This window comes from Ammospiza caudacuta, chromosome 4, assembly GCF_027887145.1.
Source record: "Ammospiza caudacuta isolate bAmmCau1 chromosome 4, bAmmCau1.pri, whole genome shotgun sequence".
Lineage (NCBI taxonomy): Eukaryota > Metazoa > Chordata > Aves > Passeriformes > Passerellidae > Ammospiza > Ammospiza caudacuta.
Window position 1 is genome coordinate 4559383 of NC_080596.1, and position 14681 is coordinate 4574063.

At 34.3% G+C, this 14681-nt stretch overlaps 1 protein-coding gene across 2 annotated transcripts in view; it reads left to right on the forward strand.

Annotated features, from left to right (window-relative positions):
• FSTL5 (follistatin like 5) overlaps positions 1 to 14681 on the forward strand; it is a 270104-nt gene that overhangs the window by 216082 nt on the left and 39341 nt on the right. The window contains exons 11-12 of one of the 2 annotated variants that reach the window (XM_058803344.1): positions 8310 to 8336; positions 12575 to 12693. In XM_058803344.1, the coding sequence (XP_058659327.1) occupies positions 8310 to 8336; positions 12575 to 12693 (146 nt within the window). The remainder of the gene's footprint in view (positions 1 to 8309; positions 8337 to 12574; positions 12694 to 14681) is intronic. The other variant, XM_058803345.1, reaches the window with a different exon arrangement.

The following is a 14681-nucleotide window of genomic DNA, read 5'->3' on the forward strand; positions in this document are numbered from 1 at the left end:
ATTGATTGCAAATTCTCACACACACAATATATAAGTTTCTCGTAATAAGATAGTTAACATAGTACTCAGTCCTCTTGTCTTGAGAATTCTAATTGTTTTAGTATAGTTTGGTTTTTTTTAAGAAAGGAATACTGCTCTTTGCACAAGAAAATTTATTATTTGTTATTTTTAATGTTCTGGAAAGCAAAATACATATTTGGTACATTTTCTTCCACATCAATCCTTTGTCACTATTTTCAACTAATACCAGCAGTGGAAGTTTGTTTATGTGTTTATCTCCCATATGCTATCAGACCTCACTGTCCAAATCCTATTCCTTCTCACCTGTCTCAGTTAGGCATAGTCTATTCTTTGTTTGCCAAGGCATCTACATATCAATTTGGATTTAAAAAAAGTAATTTATTTTACAGATGAACTTGACAAAGTTATGCAGTTTGTTAAAGCTGTTGTTTATCATTGCAAGTAATTCACAGACTTCTTAGGAAATGATTTTGTATTTTGCAGGTCATTGATGAAAGTGGTTAAGACACGATTCACTACCTGTTGCTCTGGACATGCTCCAGAACTTTCTCCTTCACCTTTTACTAATGATTTAACTACATTTTCAGATTAATTATTTTGGCAGTTTTTAATTCTATTAACATATATGTTACCATTATTGAATAACTCATTTAATCAGAATATTCTGTCTTAACAAATCTTAACAAACAACTTAAAGATGTTTAGCAAAATTATGGGTCACAACTATATGAATTTTTATATTACCAAATTCCTATTTACATTAAAAAAATTATCATGTTCGCCTGTGAAGACCTGGTCTCTGTTAGAACATATTAGCTGACTTATAACTTTATTCTTGTTTTTTGATTTCTTAATGAATTTAATTATGTGCAAGTGTTGTCTGTTCTTTTGTCTGGGTCATATAACCCAGTCTAACTAGTCTGCAGCTACTTGAGTTACTAAGTTTCAGGAAGCGAGGCAACTACTAGGAGCAGATATAGTGGTACTTTATGTCACTCTTAAAATTTATGATGTATTCTGAAATGTATTCAAAACTAATAGCACCAGACCAGCTGAAACTTTTAGCAAGTAGTCTATGCATTGCATTTGGACCTGTTGTTTTTTTTTTTTAATATTTGTCTTGACTACACATCATTAACCTTCCATTTTAGTCCTTTGTAGGGTAGAAGGTATTCAATCAGGCTCTGGTTTCAGTTACTATCCTGCTCCTGTACAAATTCAGGACAAAAATATTTATAGAAGAATATTGTCAACAGAACATTAAAAAACTCAAATGTGTTCATTGCAGTACAATTTAAACCTTGAATAGCTCTGATGTGACAATACTTTTCTTCTACCTTTAGCAGCGATCTGTGATGTTTTCCAGGGTTTTTGCTCCTGCAATGTGTAAAGGAATCCCAGATGCCTGGAACCTCCTCTGCTAGCAGAAAAATGGGATTTCATCATAACTAAGATTCCTTATTTTCTTTAGGACTCCAGTTTCTCTCTTTTTGTAAACAGGTTCTATATTCTAGCACCCAGCATCCATGCAGCAACTGATAAAAGATGGGTTTCCATTTTCTAGCTTGTAATACGTGCAGGTACATTTTAAGAGACTCTCAAATCTTTTATTAACAGATAACTTCCTCCTCCATTCTACTGGACTTAGCTTCATTTAAAGCATGAACACACAAATGGACAGCTCCACTGTAGTTCTCTGTTGATAACTACATATTTTAATCACAAACACAGACTGGATCAGCCCAACTCCTAGAAGCCATATGGCAAACCAAAGTCCTCATCTTGCTGTTGTTGAAAAACTGTTTGGAAGCTGAAGAATTTAAATACAGGACAAAGATAATTTGGCAGTGTATCTTGACAGTATATTTATGAGAAAGGTGGAGTGGGAAACATGTTACTGCATTTTTTGTTGATATATGGTAGAATAATAATTTCAAAGAGAGGAGGAAGAAATTGCAACTTCCATCTGTGGAATTTATTTATTTTGTGAGATTCCATTGGAATAGTAGTAGGACCAATGGAATTGGTCCAAATTTTAAATTTTTTAATGAAAGTAACATTAACTGACTATGGAATATAATACATAGCTAAATATACCAAATAAACTATTTTATTAACTTAGAAAAAAGATAGCTAGGAGGAATTAAGCTAATAATAGAATATTTAATATAAATAATAGATTAGAATATATCACTGTAATTTGATACACATATGGAATATCAGATTACACTGAATATAAGGGGTTTTTTTCCTAAAGAAGAAAATCTGGTAATATAGAAAACAGGAAAATAAAAAACAGTCATCACCAAAGACAAGTGAATATTTTCATGGGTAATTTTTAAGTACTTAATTTTTTTTATCTACTACTAAAATATTTTGAAGTAAAGTAACTTTAAAAATCCATATTTTTTTGTGGTTTCTGGATAACTTTGACAGGTACTTTGTATGTGCTTTAGTTTCTTTTCTGTTTCAATTTAGATTAGTTCTACTGTACTAGAGCCATAGATCATAAAAACTCGTGCTGTTGCCTTTGAAGTGAAATAGTTCTGTGGGTTTGTGGTTTGGGGTTTTTTTTATATTTTACCTTTTCCTAACTATTTCTAAAAAATTGTGTTATACAGTGCAATTCAGTTTGTGATTGATTAATATGACTTCTTAGATGTTTCTCTAAATTTTTTTTTGTGACATGTATGCACCTTGGGGAGACAGCTGTCATGATAGAGAGTTATCAAGTAAAACTATTAGGACATTTCCCAGACCAATTTGAAGGTACTTGATGAACTTTTAATATTTGGTAGCTTTTATTTTAGTTATCAACCACAGGCTCTTGTGTTACTGAATTCACCCACTATGACATCATCAAATATGGCAAAGTAATTTATCCTACAGTTTCTTTCACTTAGTCCCAAAAAGCAGAACGGAAGTTCTCTTTTTGTATCTCTCATGCGCTGTATCTTAGGACTAAATTAAAAAAAAATAATATAACTGTTCCATGCCATTAAGTAGCTCTCTTTCTAACTGTGACTTTTTTAGGTAATGTCATAGTCTTATCGCCTAAAAAGATTATTTGATCTGAATGCTAGTGGCTTGACAGGTTTATGGCCATCATAAGCAACACAGCATCTCCACTGTCTAGAACTGGGAATAAGACTAAAAGCCTTTTGACTGTGATTTATGGCCTAAATTCTCTCTGAAAGGCTTTATGCAATTTTAATAGAATCTTCCTGTCACATCTGATACTGAATGGTACCTATTTACCTAATTTTCTCAGAGACAATTTATGCTGGCATTTTATTTTATGGCAGAGCTAAACAAGTTTATACTTGTTGACAGCATTGTGGGCAAAGACTTTATTTCTAACTTCCAAGTAATTCAGCTCATGGACCATTTTTTCTTCCTGCTAGTGTACACTGGATTGAGTTAATGTGCTATGGGAAAGGACTTATGCATGATTCATTATAAAGAGTTATATAAAATGTAGAAAAATAAGGTAACATGTTCATATTTGAACAAAATTAAAGTGTCAACTGTTGACTTTTAACTGATAAATAATAGTCTAATATATATAAACCAGATCTTTGGTTATTGTATTAACCTAAAATGAAATTGAAGTGCATATCACATGAGAACAGCCTAGAATTTTAATGGCAATTAATTTTAAAATATTTGAAGCAAGCAATAGATAACTTTATAAAAAGTATTGGCTTCAAAAATAAATTAGGTTTTATATATTTCCATTTGTATATAAACAAAACCGATCTGAATTTCTTATAGAAAAAGAATGAAATTAAAAGTAGGTATGTGATTGTGAAATCTCAGCAAAAATGTAACTCATGTCAACCTCATATTCACTTTTAACGCAATTATTTCTAATATAAAAATAATAATTAAAAATGTATGTAGTTCGGCAAAAATATAGTAATTATGTTATAGATTTACCCCATAACATAAGGGCAGGTTTTTATAAATCAGAATTGTGAGAAAAGAGAGTAACTTATACACTGTCTTTATCCTGTGTTTCGGATTAATCAGAACAGTTGGCAATGGTGGTGGCTATGAGTGAAGTAAGGAGACAACATCACTTTAAACATCTTGAAATTACTCTTTTAATGCAATAGAAAGTACAGCAGATTATGATAGTACAATTCTGAAAAATTCTGTTGAACTACACATTTTTTTGTATGACTTTATTGCATTTCTCTCACTGTCCTATCTTCTATTACATCTGCTTGTGACCTTTTGCCGTCATGGAATTGAAGGCTTTGAAAGGGACAGTGGCTTCCTATATGTTAATTAATATCCATTTTGTTTGAGTATGTCTGGATATATAATATTGCATGCTGATTACTGAAAATTTGAATAGTTAATAATGCCAAAAGGAAGTAGAAAAGTTACATTTAGTCTTGAAACTCAAGGTGAATTTTGCCTACGCGCACACACTTTATTTCCAAAGTGCATTGAATGTTTCAAGAAAAGGAAAGTAGAGAGGAATAACACTAGTTGACAGTTGAAATCTTTGAAATTGTCTGTTGAGACAGAAAAGTAAATGCAATGAAATTTATTACCAATGCAAGAAGAAAGAGAAGGGTACAGAATTTATTTGCAAAGTGATATTGCAGTACCCTCATTCATTTAGTGCTAGAAATACCATGGATATTTGCAGTTGTTGTTTCCATCCAAAGTGTATAAGAATTTACACTGCTATTAATCTGCTGCAGAATTTAATGAATTACTAAGAACAGAGTTTTGTGGAATATGTGCAACCTATTACCATTCAACCAACTCAATGTATAACAAAGATGAAGAGCAGGGATTCAGATGTTATGTTAGCTGCTCCTAATCATAGGCTGGGGCTGTACAGAAAACCATAGAATAGCTGTGGAAGGACAATGAAGAGTCATTTTTATGGAGCTGTAAGTGTGCTTAAAAAGTGTGATTAAAAAGAAAAAGAAAATAATAAGAAAGTAAACCTCTTTCAAGAAAACTTGGATTCTCCCATGTCTTGCATTGCCAGGGGACAAGGGAGAAGAAGGAACAATGCAGACTTCTTTTTGATGACAGTATAAAGGCCCAACAACAAATGATGTAATAAAATAGCTGCTTTAATAAGATGTAATAAAAAGAGAAATATAGGTAGTGAGTAAATCTTGCAACCCTTCACATGCTAGGCATCACAGATTTATTTATGCAGCATGGGATTATTTGTGGGTGGATTTTCCCCCAGCAAGCTGCACAGATCCTGCTCATGGAGAGGTTCCTGCTCCCTGGGTGCTGTAGTGGTTTTATCTGGTGTAACAAAGAAGCCATATATCTTATGGCAGGTTGCAGTTTGTCATAAGGCCCGTGAGTGTGCAGCACAGGTTTTTGTGGGCATTCCAGCACCTACCCTTGCAGCAGGTACCCATGTGACATGCAGGCTTCCTTGTCACAAGGCCCCATGTTGAAGAATAACCTGGTCAAGGTCACAAACTTTTGGAATACAATGTCTTCTGCAAGGCTCCCAGCGCATCTCCTAATACTATTTAATAACTCTGTGGAATCATGGCAAAAGAGAAGATAGTGCTCTCTCTTGAAACCAGAACACGTTGCTGAGATCTGTCACTAATTCTGTATGCTTACATAGTGGATTTTACAAATGGTTGAGAATTTAGTATAAAGTGTGTCTGGAAAATGTTAATTTTGGCTTAACCAAAAAGGAAGGCAAACAATATGTTCCTTAGCATACTTTATATCTACACATGCTGTACTTGTTCCAGCATTGACCTCTTTATCTCGAGACTTGACATCTTTCCTGAAAAGAAGTTATAGGTCTGATTAAAAAAAAAGAGGTTTCTTGATCTGTTAGGTAAGATGGTAGCTGTTGTTTATAATATTATATTGCATTCTTAAACTATATCTCAATTTTTTTCTAGCTGATTTGCTAATTTTAAAATTAATATGTGAGGCTTTTAAAGCACTTTTATTATCCTGCCCTTTTTCTTGAGCAAAGCTCAGAATCATACATATCATTTTACATTAACATAAATTAGTGTGTTCTGTACTTAGCATCTTAAATCATTTTGTTTGATCCTGTACAATTTCCCACACTTCTGTGATTGTAATTACTTTTTATTTTCTTTCCTATGTCACCCCTAGAAAAACACTGATGAACTGTATAACATTATGGCTGTATTTATGGGACCTCAAGTGTCATGTATTACATGGTTTTTTCCTCACAATGTGAAGAGAAAAGTAATTTTAAAGGAAATCTTCCAGATTGCCCTGGGTAAATGAATTTGCTTTATTTAATAAGAAAGACTGTGTAACACAATATAGGCAAATACAGAATTGTGATCTGCATCTGGAGATACTGTCTAGGCATGTAGGGATAAATTTTAAAGTTCAGAACCCATTTACAGCTGAGTCTGGTGAATGACAAAAGATGGGCTTCTACAGAGACATCAACCTGATAAAGAAGGTTAAGAGGGAATGTGGGCCTGCTGAGGGGGATGGGGACCTGATGGCAAAGGATCTGTAAGGGGACAAGTTGTACTGCAGGTTTTTTCACATCTGTCTTTCCTAGCAAAACTGTTCCTAGGAATGTGACAGCAGTGGGAAGGTTTGGGAAGTCATCGTCTGGCAAGGAAGCTTTTTTAATCCGTGGTGTATAGCATCTGATTGAGACCATTTAAATGAAGTGAACTTTCACAGCTGAAGGGGCCTGGATAGGGTGAACCCAGCTGGAAAAACTGGCCCATGGCATTGTGAGGGGACTCTTGTCAATGTGTGAAGGATCATGGTGATCAAGGAGGTTCCTGCAGACTGTAAGAAAGCCAGCGCCGCTTTTCAAGGGCAAGAGGGAGAATCCAAAACACGATGGGAGCATCTGCTTCATGTCGATTTCTGGAATGGAGCATTTCACCCTGAAAACTATTCCCAGAACTAGAAGGTGATTAGGAGCAATCATGATGGATTTACAGAGGGAAAAAAGTGCTGGTCAGCCTGACAGCCTTCTGCAGTGTGGTAACTGGCAGGGTGGGTGTAGGGGATGTTGTTTACCAAGTCCTTAGAAATCTTTTGGGTATCCTCAAAGACAAAACCATGAAGTTCAGGCTAGCTGCACCGACAGGAGGGTGAATCCAAAACTGGCTGCACTAACAGACCCAAAGGTCAGATCCCAGGGCTGTGTTTTCCCTCTCCTGTCTGTTGAAGTACAAATGATGTGGGAAAATCTTAGTACCTGGCCTTTTCTAGAGTGATAGTTCCTGTTTTCATTCTCAACCTTCAGCTGTCAGCAGATGAGGAACTTCTGTGTGCCAACATAATTCTTTATAATATGTCTTTCATTGCTTTTTGCAAACTTTTTTTTTAAAGCACACTAACGTTTTTAGCTTTTGTAGCACTGTGTTTCAATTGCATTATGTGTGTGTGTGATATGTGTGTTTTCTATGTTGTATTCCTCTCCTATGTTTAGGATTTTTTAAAATTTCATAAGTTCATTACTTTGCAATATGTGTTGGTTTTCAGTGAGGATGTTTTAAAAATTTGATTCTGTTGCATGCTGAGTTCTAAATACTAAAAATTTGCAAGACTATATTTGTTTTCTTTTTTTTCCTCCCCAGACAGAAAGAGGCAATATTAGGATAATATAATTTCATTGGTCTCAAAGGTCTAAAATCCAATTATAAACAAGATGGCCAAATAAAATTTATGTTTTCAGGGGAAAAATCAACGTTAAAGTTTAGTTGCTTACCATGCCATCTTATAATTCCATTCTTGGTCTTCCAAAGAGAATGGTGCACATTATACAGCATGGCAATTTTGGTAGCATGGTTGAGCTACAGCCATACAGAAAAATATCCTGTGTATATTTTAATTTTTCATATCTCTCTCATAAATACTTTCTGAAATTATTCTCTTCAAAGTCCAGGGTTTAAAGAAAATAATGAAAATTGCATCACCTTTCATTAATATGTATCTTTTAGAGGCATGAAAAGTGCACATGTTTTTTGTAATGGATTATAAACCACACTGCTGATAATGGTTAATGGTGTAATGGAGTTAGCTTGGAGGGGTTTAGTAGGAGTGATGGGGTTTACCTTGTCCTAAATAACTACTATGGCTAATCACAATTTAGTCACATGACCTAGAGAACTGTTGTTAATTTACTGTTTCCAGTGGTTTACCTGCAAGAGTATTTTAGTGAATCAGAGGTTAAAACATTATAATTATTTCAGAATTGATGTATCTTTCTTTTTTCCCCTTGTTCATTTGTATTTTCTGTTCTTTCTTTCTCTTACATGCTGCAGTTGCAAACATATTATGGCGAGAGCAAGGTACTAATAGAGATTACTTTTGTTCATATTTTCTGTAGTGTGATGAAATGCTCATCTGTTGTTTCTTGTGTATGTGTATCTATGTTTGTTTGTACTCTACAGTTTCAGTAACTACCTACCCCCTTGCAACACTAAGGAATTTGACTGGAAAATATTAAAGTGGAAATGAATCCTATAAATGTTCATACTTTTGTGAACTGCTTTTCCTTTTTGGGAGAGAGAAGGAAATGAGCTGTTCGCAATTTTTACAATTGTTTGAAGATACACAACGAGAAGCTCAGATTTAAAATGTAGACCTTTGATTATTGTCATGGTTAGACTTCTAACCAGTCAGCCTATAGGCTGTTGAGATTGATTTTCATGTATGAATCTCTCTTATTTGACAAAATTATAATCTTAAACAGTTTAAAATTGACATACCTGTTGTTGTGTAATTAAGCTAAGCATTTTATTCTTATATTCAGGAAAGGTTTGTAAGTAAATGTTGGGGCAGGGAATGGATGTTTGTGATGAACTGAAGGATAAACATGAATAAAGACACAATCAGGTGTTATTAACATAAAAATCATGGAAATGTTTTTACAAGCAAAAGATAGGTGTTAATTTTCATATATATTACATGATCTCAAAACTTATCCTCATATTCCAGAAAAATACCATAATCTAAGAGTTGTCATGAGTTCCCATTCTGTTGCTCTAAGTAGCCTGTTCTACATCTAAAGTTGCAATTTAGGAATTAAAACTTTTCAGTAGTAAGAAATTATTTCAATTATTTCCATTGGAAGATTGATAATACAAGATAACAAGTGAATCTGGCTTTGCTGTAAATTCATGCTAGAAATGGTATTTCTGTATGCTTTTAATTCATTTTTTAAATTAATTTAAAGATTTAAGAATCTGCCATGTCATTTGCCTGTATGTAATAGCCTTTGGCATTCCCACTGTATTTATAAATTTGAACTAGTTTTATTTTTTTATTCCTGTTTTACAAGTTGCTCTGCTGGTACAAACAATAATTTCTGTGATTATAGTGGAGCTCAGCTGTTGTCCTCCTGCTCTATTGGCCTTACAGATTACAAGTGATTAGAGTTTCATACAATTACATTGTTAATGATTAAACTGATACTCAACAAATTTGTACCAAATTTTCAAAAGTATGCAGTTCTTATCTCATGTTGGGAAAGCATCAAGTATATTTTATCTCAAAACTGAAAACATTATTAGTATTTCCTTGATTTTTAAATTTTTTTGCCCTTTCAAATCAATTTGTTGCTTTCAGTCATTAGAATGCACCTAGGAAAATTTAACTTCTGTGATAAAAAATACCAATTAAAAATAATAGCTTACCAGAGTCCTTATGGTAAAGACATTCAAATTTCTCTGTAACTAATGTGAAACCAATCAAAAAGCAATGTGTAGTACCAAATCTTGTGTCTCCTAGAGCAGATATTCTCAATATCAAATCTTGTGTCTCCTAGAGCAGATATTCTCAATCTCTCTGCGTAGAACTGTAGGCCAATCGTTGTGATTCCAATAAATACTGTTGCTAATTACAACATTGGAAATATTTTACAAGAGAGCAATACCCTGAAGATGCCAATAAACATCACCACCAACTTCTCTGGGCCATCCATACTCTGCCATTATCTGTTATGAAAGTATTAACAGATAGGAAGGGAGGGATGGGTGATTAGTAGGACAGTCAAGAGCATGAAACCATACATGGGCCTTAATGCCTAGAGATATTTCTGTATCAAGTTCACAAAACCTTTATCAAAACCACTTGCATCAGAAAATCTGAAAGGATTTTGAAGCTACATGTATATTACAGTAATAATGCAATATATAAATAAATACAAATCTATTAATATATATGTAAAAGAATCCCAACCACCGCCATTAAAAAAAATGTTAGCCAGTTTTAAGTATCAATTTAGTCTAAATAAAGCAAATCTATTTATCTGTCACTTCTGACTGACACTGCATTAAAAATGTGCAGGATTTTATTTAGTGGGAGGAGGGTAGCAAAATTAAGTCATCAAAGGAATAGCTCCTGTAGTTCTGAAAAAGTGGCTTGCTGAGGGGATTACATATTTATGCAGGTTAGATATTTGTACAGATATCTGTAGCCACTCACTCAAATGAAGAGTTTTGGATCATAATAAGTTGGAAAGGGGAATTAACTAATTGTATCCAGAGGTAAACTTTTGTTATATGAACTGACTTCCTTAACTTGGTGTTGAAATGGAAGAAGGACATTTCATACTGTATGTCCTTCACTGTTTTTGTAGAACAGTTTGGTTAACATTATTATCCAGACTTTAGAAATAAAACTTTGGGCTGTTTATTAGTCATAAATAATACCTGTACATTGGAAATATTTTTTGGAGTATTGGCACCTGAGGTGGAGGTTTAGGAGCCTGATTACCAAATATCTGGGTCACCTGGGGCTGTCATCTGAGCTACTTCCTCACATTCTGTTATTGCTTATCCTGCTAATAACCATAATACACTTCAGCCAGTGAAAGGATGGAGAAGGGAAAACCCTGTTTTGTGCACAGCCATGTTCACATATTCATCCCCAAGGCGCAGTGTGCCATTTGCTCAGCTATTGATCTCTACGCTGTGTTCATTGGTACAGGCAGCCTAACATCACTCAGGCTTATCTGCAAATTTCAGCTGTTCTTACATGATACAGTGTCAGGCATTCTCTAAGGAGAGACCTGAACATGCTGTCTCATACAGGCTGTGTGGTTTATCTGCACACAAGGCACACAAGTGCCCGCTGGCCAGAGCGGCCATATTGCCCTGAGTACAGCCTGTGCTCTGAACAGACATGACTGGGGAGCTTTCCATGAACCTAAGCCTGCTTCTATGCTACACCTAATGCAGCATAGGCAATTTTCTCTCCCAATCTTTGCTAGCCTGTCAATAGATAGATTCAATATAAAGTGAGGAAAACCCCGCCTGGAGACTGTCTCTCTTTCTGGGAAAATTTGGCGAGAAATGGGAAATGATTCCACAAGATTTCTCAAAGATAATCGAATGTGTTTGTTCTGGGCATAGCCTGACAACCTTCTACATACTACAACCTTTAAAGAACTGTGTTAGCAATGTGATTCCTAACGGGGATTGGAAACTTTTGTGTACATGTCAACATAAATGCATATATACATACATACACAAACATTCATTCCCCGTACCCCCTCTTGATTTTCTTATTATTTTATTTTGTCTTAAGACCTGTTCTCTCTCTATTAACATTGGTTCTCCCTCAGAGTTTAGGATAAGCAGAATTTCAGATTCGAGTTTCTTTTTCATGGGTTTGACTCCTCCACGTTCCTGTACCAAATATTGTTATGTCAAGTAAAGCTTAGGTCTTTTGCTTAGGATGGATGCAGACTTTTACCATTGTAGCCAACAGTTTAGTTGTCAGAATGGTTATAGTGGATATATATGATTTTCTGAGTACTATGATTTTCTTCAAAGAATTTTATGAATATGAGCTGATCATCCATTATAGCATCCATATAGCAAACCAACAGCTGTTGTCTTAGTTGGCACACAGAAAACTATTGAGTCTGTCCTTTTCTGTGGTCATGACCATAATCACAGATATTGTGAGACTTCGTGCTACAGATCTGGCTCCCTCCTTCTCCACAAAACTTAGCATCATGTATTTCAGCAACGTTGTGGAAGAAGGATTGAATAGTTCTGTAAACACCTATGGCCATTCAACCTTGGAATCCATGTCTGCCCAACTCTGTCTCTGTAATAAAATGAAATGGAAAATATTTTATTTTCTGACAGAAATATAAAGCTTATAACCAAGACTTATGTCTTCTATTTTATGTTGTACACAAATTATATTGTCCTCCATCCCTAAGCAAAAGTAAAAAAAGCATGCATAGAAAATTTATATTTATTTGATTTCAGTGTAGATGATTTCACAAGATCACTTTTATTGCTGCAGCTGTCAAACTGTATATTTCTAGATCTGTAGTCATTAACACACTGTCTTGCCAATGGGAAAAAAAAACTATGTAAAATTCTAAATAATGTAACAGTTTTGTTTTAGTTTTACAACAAAAGATCCCATAGGTTTAGCTGTGTTACTATTATGCACATTAACAAACTGATCTCGTACCAAATTATGATTAGGTTTTTAGTTCTAGACAAGGATTTTCTTTTTTGTCCTTATTTAATTTTATACATTTCAATGTGTTTTTGTCCCTAAGGTCTGGGAATTGAGAACATGTTTTATGTTTTTTATGAAGATGGCATCAAAGTAATACAACCAGTCGAATGTGAATTTCAGAGGCATATTAAGCCTAGTGAAAAACTCCTCGGTTTTCAGGCAAGTTGTCTTTAAAAATCTATTTATGGTGTTTTCTCAGTTATAATTTTCTTTACATACAACTTTATTACTAGTTCAGTGTCTTCTGCTTGATAAATTCAGCCGTGTCTTCTGAATGAATAAATAGCCACCTCCAACCCACCAGTTTAAGCTCATCTTAATGAATCAGGGATTGGTTCTCTCTGTATTAAATATAGGATCTTTTGGGGAGTGGGGAAGTGTTAATGGTTTCTTTTTCTCCACTGGATGTTTGTCTGTATTAAACGTGTGAGGCAAATCTCTGTCCTAGTAAGCACTCTCACAGCTTCTACTGAAGTTAGTAAAGATGATTGATGCTTTGGTTCCAACTAAAAATTCATATAAGTAGTTTCAATAACTTTACTGTAAACATATTTATAGCTGATTTTTCCAAATTCTTAGAATTTATGATATAGTTTCCCTGAGTAGGATGCATAAAAACACTAGTGTATTCTCTACTTCCATTTATTCTTGTGATGTTTTTCCTTTACTGCTAATCAAATTGCTAGCTGACATGATGCATGTTCCCACTGGAGCACTTGGTACTAGTCACTACATTAAGACTTACTCTATATGATATATCAGCTTTCAATAATAGTAACTTTTTCTCATTTGGATCTGAATGAGTGACCTTGAAATACATACTAAGCATTGAGCTGTACACTTTGGGTTTTTTTTTTTCTCTAATGTCTCAATGACAGCAGAACTAGAGCTGTCTCAATGGAATTTGCCTCTTCTGTTATCGTTATTGATGTCAAAGGCTGCTGTGCTCAGCAACAAGATTTATTTTAGTGGGAATAATTATGCTTTGAAAAGCTAATCATACCTTGATTCGTGCTGCTTAAGTGAAATTAGATTGACACAGTCAAAAAATAAGCCAAAAAGCTTTTTTTTTCGTGGCTGTTTAATTAAAAAGCTGATTATGTAAGAATTCTGTTAAAATTTTATTGATTTAAAGTGCAGTCTAGATTTTAAGAGTATTTTTATTGAAATGTGTCAATGATCAGGTTGAATAGGTAAAGTTTGTTTCCTTTTTGAACCTTTCAAACTTGAAGTAGCATAATAACTATATCTTCTTGGAGGGGGAAAAAAAAGGAAAAAAAAGAAAAGCCCAGGAAAGTAGGCTATTTGATAACTTTAATTCTAAAGTTTTTTTTAAGAAATTAAAAAAAAAAATTCTTCTCCTTTGAAGAATATCATATGTTCCTCAAGCCTCTTTGGAAAGTCTGTTTCCTCTGAATAACAATAATAATAAAATTACCCAGTTCTGTCCCAGGATCAGATTTTTATCAGGTTCAGCATGTGATTGCTTAGTGGTAACAGCTCATGTCATAAATTGCTGGTGAGTAATTATCTTTGGCTCTGTCATATACTTTCACTAATCAGAAATGTTGGTAAGCATATCAAGAATATTTTGGTGTAGCTTTACATAGCTTTTCCCATTAGGGCACCTCCATGACTTAACTATTAACATATTAATAATAAAGGAATCATGTGCTTGCTTAAACCTCTCCCATTCCTCATTTCTTTACACTTCTCTGAATTAGCTGTTCAAGTGATAAGTAAAACCACAGGAGAGTTTATTGCCAAACAGTCTCTAAAGCATGGGAACATTTCTAAATTCAGCAGTGCAGTTTAGATAGTAGAAAATGTCTGCATATTACACATGACACACCATTGTTCCTCCACAGGTTTCCTGTTTGTCTGTCAACAAACCTGAACTGAGCTTCTGTAAAAGAATGAGCTCAGGTGTTTCTACCCAATATTGCACTGTGTTGTGAACAACACTGCAGTACTTATACATCTACATATTTAGGTATGCTAATTTTGCTAAAGGTAAATATATTTTCTCACTTGCTATATACTTAAGAACCCTTATCTAAATATTTAATTACCTCTTATGGAGCTGAGTGTCAATACGGCAAAACACTTTGGTGTGTATCTAGCATGGGAATCAATTGGAGTCGCTG